The sequence below is a fragment of the Erithacus rubecula genome (assembly GCF_903797595.1).
Source record: "Erithacus rubecula genome assembly, contig: scaffold_1117_arrow_ctg1, whole genome shotgun sequence".
NCBI lineage: Eukaryota > Metazoa > Chordata > Aves > Passeriformes > Muscicapidae > Erithacus > Erithacus rubecula.
Genome location: NW_027636293.1, coordinates 20,610 through 24,637, shown reverse-complemented (window position 1 = coordinate 24,637; position 4,028 = coordinate 20,610). Strand labels below are relative to the sequence as shown.

Below are 4,028 nucleotides of genomic sequence, written 5' to 3'. Positions count from 1 at the left end.
CTGATCGCTCACATTCCTTGCCGATCCCGGGGTGCTGCCGGTGCTGTGGCATTTCTGGGCTTCCCCCTCCTCTCTCTCCCTCTCTCATTTTTTAAAATTTAATTTTAAAAAATCAATTAAAGAAAATAACGCCTTCTGTTTGCCACCAGGCCCCGCCTGCCATTGGCCGGGCCCGCCCACGTGACCAGATTTGGCCGCAATTTCGCCCCAGCCTCGAGTTTTAGCCCAGCACCCGAATTATCACCAATATCACAATTATAAAAAAGCCCGAGCGCCGTCACCATCCCCGCCAGCAAAAAGCGAGACCCGCGGATTTCTCTCCCTCTCCCTCTCCCCCTCCTCCTCCTCCTCCCTCTCCCCCTCCTCCCTCCCGCTTTTCAAGCGCCGGGCCCTGGAAAAGCCATGAATTTGGAATTTGAGAGGGAGATGGGGTTTATAAACAGCCAGCCCTCGCTCGCGGAGTGCCTGACGTCCCTCCCCGCTGTCCTGGAGACGTTTCAAACTTCATCAATCAAGGACTCGACGTTAATTCCTCCTCCTCCTCCTTTCGAGCAAAGATTTCTGCAGAGCCTCGATCCTTGTTCCTGCAGCCGGGAGAGCCCGAGGAGCCAAAAAAGAGAATGCGATGGTCGGCGGGGAGGGGTCCAGAGCGGCCCCTGGGCAGCGGAATTCCCGTGGATGAAGGAGAAGAAACCGGTCAGGAGATCCAGGCAGGCTCCGGGCTCTTCATCCCCGCCCTCCTCATCCTCCTCCTCGGTGCCCGCAGGATCTCCCGCAGGTTGGTGTCGCTCCGGGGTGCTCGCTGGATCCTCCCAAAAAATAATAAATTATCCGCGTCTGGCCCCAAAACATCCCCTGAACTCATCCCGCTCCCGGCTCGGAGAGGGTCCCCCCGAAATTGGGAAATTCAGGGAGTGATGTCCAAAAAAAAAGCCAAATTCTCCTGGTCTCGCCCCAAATCATCCCCAGAATCCATCCCCTCACCCTGTCCGGACAGGGTGCCCCCCAAATTGGGAAATTCAGGGAGTGATGCCCTTAAAAAATAACAAATTATCCTCGTCTCTCCCCAAAACATCCCCAGAACTCATCCCGCTCCCGGCTCGGAGAGGATCCCCTGAAATTGTGAAATTCAGGGAGTGATGTCCCAAAAAAACCCAAATTCTCCTCGAATCCATCCCCTTACCCAGAGAGGATTCCCCGAAATTGGGAAATTCAGGGAGTGATGTCCCAAAAAATAACAGGTTCTCCTCCCCCGACCCCATCCCCCCCCTTCTCAGACAGGCTCCCCCCGAAATTGTGAAATTCAAGGAACGATGTCCCCAAAAAATAAGAAATTCTCCTCGTCTAACCCCAAAACATCCCCCAAACCCATCCCCCTCCTACCCAGAGACACTCCCCTGGAAATTGTGAAGTTTAGGGCTTCGTGTCCCCAAAAAACCCCAAATTCTCCTCGATCCCATCCCCCCACCCAGAGCGGCTCCCCCGAAATTGTGAAATTCGCGGGGCGAAGTTCCCAGCCCGGTTCTGCCCCCTCCCCCCGAGAATTAAAAGAACAAATGAACAAATTGCTGCAACTTGTGCCGAAGGAGGGCGAGAAGGGGCCGGGGGGGGGTCGGCTGGGGGGGTTTTGAGCTCCGTTTGTTCGGATTTCTCTGCCAGAGCTGCGGGAAAATTAAAAAAAAAAAATAAGTAAAGGGGAAAAAACATAGATAAAAACCTCAAAGAAGCGCGGAGGGGGGAGGGAAATGGGTGGGGAAAGCGCGGGGGAGGTGGAAGAGAGAGGGTTAATCCCACAAAATGAAATTTTGTCACCTCCCAACCCCCCCTAGTAAAAGGAGCAGCCTCTGCCCTTTCCCGGCCCTTTTCCCTCGGGATAAAATATCGAGGAACAATCCCAGGATTTCCGTGGCACGGCTCAGGTAAAACCGGGCAGGACACGGAGCTCATTGGCCGGGGAGAACTGGAATCGTGAAATCAAAGTGCGGGGGATGGGGAAAAAAATTTTTAAAACCCTAAAAAAAAAAACCTAAAAAAAGAATAGTTTGAAATCCACCAGAGCGGCAGAGAGGGAAATGATTTAAAAGGAGCAAAATCCCTTCGAGACAAAAATCCTCTCGAGGAGAAAGCGATTCCCAACCCTCCTCCAGAGTTGAATTAAACAATTTTTCACATTCCAGCGAAATTTGGGCTGGTTGGACTCCTCCAATCCCTGAGTCCGGTACCAATTTCCCAATTTTATCCCCTCGCTGTGTCCCAGAGTGGAATTAAACAATTTTTCTCAAAATTTGGGCTGCTTGGACTCCTCCAACCTCTCAGTTCGGTGCAATTTTCAAATTTCCCCCCCGGCCGTGAGTTCCAGAGTCGAATTAACGATTCCCCCAAAATTTGAACTGGTTGAAAACTCTTCCAACTTCTCAGCCCGGTACAAATTTCCCAATTTTTCCCCACGCCGTGTGTCCCAGAGTGGAATTAAACATTTTTTGGCATCCGAGGGAATTTGGTCGAACTCCTCCAACCTCTCAGCCCGATACCAACTTTCCGTTTTCCCCCCGCCGTGTTCCACAGTAAAATTAAACAATTTCCCCCAATTTTTGAACTGGATGAACTCCTCCAACCTCTCATCCCAGTACCAATTTCCCAATTATTTCCCGCTATGTTCCAGAGTGGAATTAAACATTTTTCCCCAAAATTTGGCATGATTTAACTCTTCCAACCTCCCATCCCGGTACCAACTTCCCATTTTTTCCCCCGCTACGTTCCACAGTAAAATTAAACAATTTCCCCCAATTTTTGAACTGGATGACCTCCTCCATCCTCTCCTCCCGGTACCAATATCCCAATTTTTCCCCGCTATGTTCCAGAGTGGAATTAAACAATTTCCCCAAAATTTTGAACTGGATGAACTCCTCCAACCTCTCATCCCGGTACCAATTTCCCAATTTTTCCCCGCTATGTTCCAGAGTGGAATTAAACAATTTCCCCCAAATTTTGACCTGGAGTAACCCTTCCATCCTCTCCGCCCGATACCAATTTCCCAATTTTTTTCCCCCCCGCCGTGTCCCAGACCCGGAGAGCAGCAGCAGCAGCTCGCGGAGGCTCCGAACCGCCTACACCAACACTCAGCTGCTGGAGCTGGAGAAGGAATTCCACTTCAACAAATACCTGTGCCGGCCGCGGCGCCTGGAGATGGCGGCGCTGCTGGACCTGACCGAGCGCCAGGTGAAGGTTTGGTTCCAAAACCGCCGCATGAAGCACAAGAGACAAACTCAGCTCAAGGAGGAGCCGCGACCCGGGCGGGACGAGAGCGGCGAGCCCGAGCTCAGCCCGGGTTTAGCCAAAGCCCCGCTCAGCGCCGGGGCGAGTTGGGGGCGTCCCTTGGTAGCCACGGGGGAGGGGTGCGAGTCCCTGCTGCTCCCGGCCGAGCCCGAGTTTGGGGGTGCTGAGTTTTCCCTGCAGAGCCCCCCGGGGCTGTCGGAGGAGGAGCTGGAGCTGCTGGGAGCGCTCTGGGGCGCGGGGCTGGAGCGCGGGGAATGGGAATAGGGGGGACAGCCCGGCACGGGGGGATGGGGGCGGGCAGCGCCCCAAATCCGCCCGGGAGGAGGGGGAGTGATCCTAAAACTGCCCGGGAGGAAAGGGAACAACCAGCATCCAAATCCGCCCGGGAGGAGGGGGAGTGATCCTAAAACTGCCCGGGAGGAAAGGGAACTGCCCCAAAAACTGCCCTAAAGGAAGGGGAACTGCCCCAAAAACTGCCCTGGAGGAAAGGGAACAACCAACACCCAAATCTGCCCAGGAGGAAAGGGGAACAAACCCAAAATCTGACCTAAAGAAAAGGGAACGACCCCAAAACTGCCCTAAAGGAAGGGGAACCCCCAAAATCTGTTCCAAAAGAAGGGAAATCCCTTAAAATAAGGGAAACCCCCAAACCCAACCCGGAGCCGTTTCCCATCCCATCCCCCCTCCCACTTCCTCTCCCTGAAATTCCAAATTTCCCCAATTTCTCCGCCGTCCCGAGATTTATTTTCCAC

General features: G+C 53.5%; 1 protein-coding gene across 1 annotated transcript; it reads left to right on the top strand.

The window, feature by feature from the left end:
* Positions 1-402: 402 nt before the first annotated feature.
* Positions 403-3,540, top strand: LOC306815260 (homeobox protein Hox-B2-like; the record flags this gene model as incomplete). Its single annotated transcript, XM_079331852.1, has 2 exons — positions 403-778; positions 3,065-3,540. The coding sequence occupies 2 exons, from the start codon at positions 403-405 to the stop codon at positions 3,538-3,540; spliced, it is 852 nt and encodes a 283-aa protein (XP_079187978.1).
* Between the last annotated feature and the right edge of the window lie 488 nt (positions 3,541-4,028).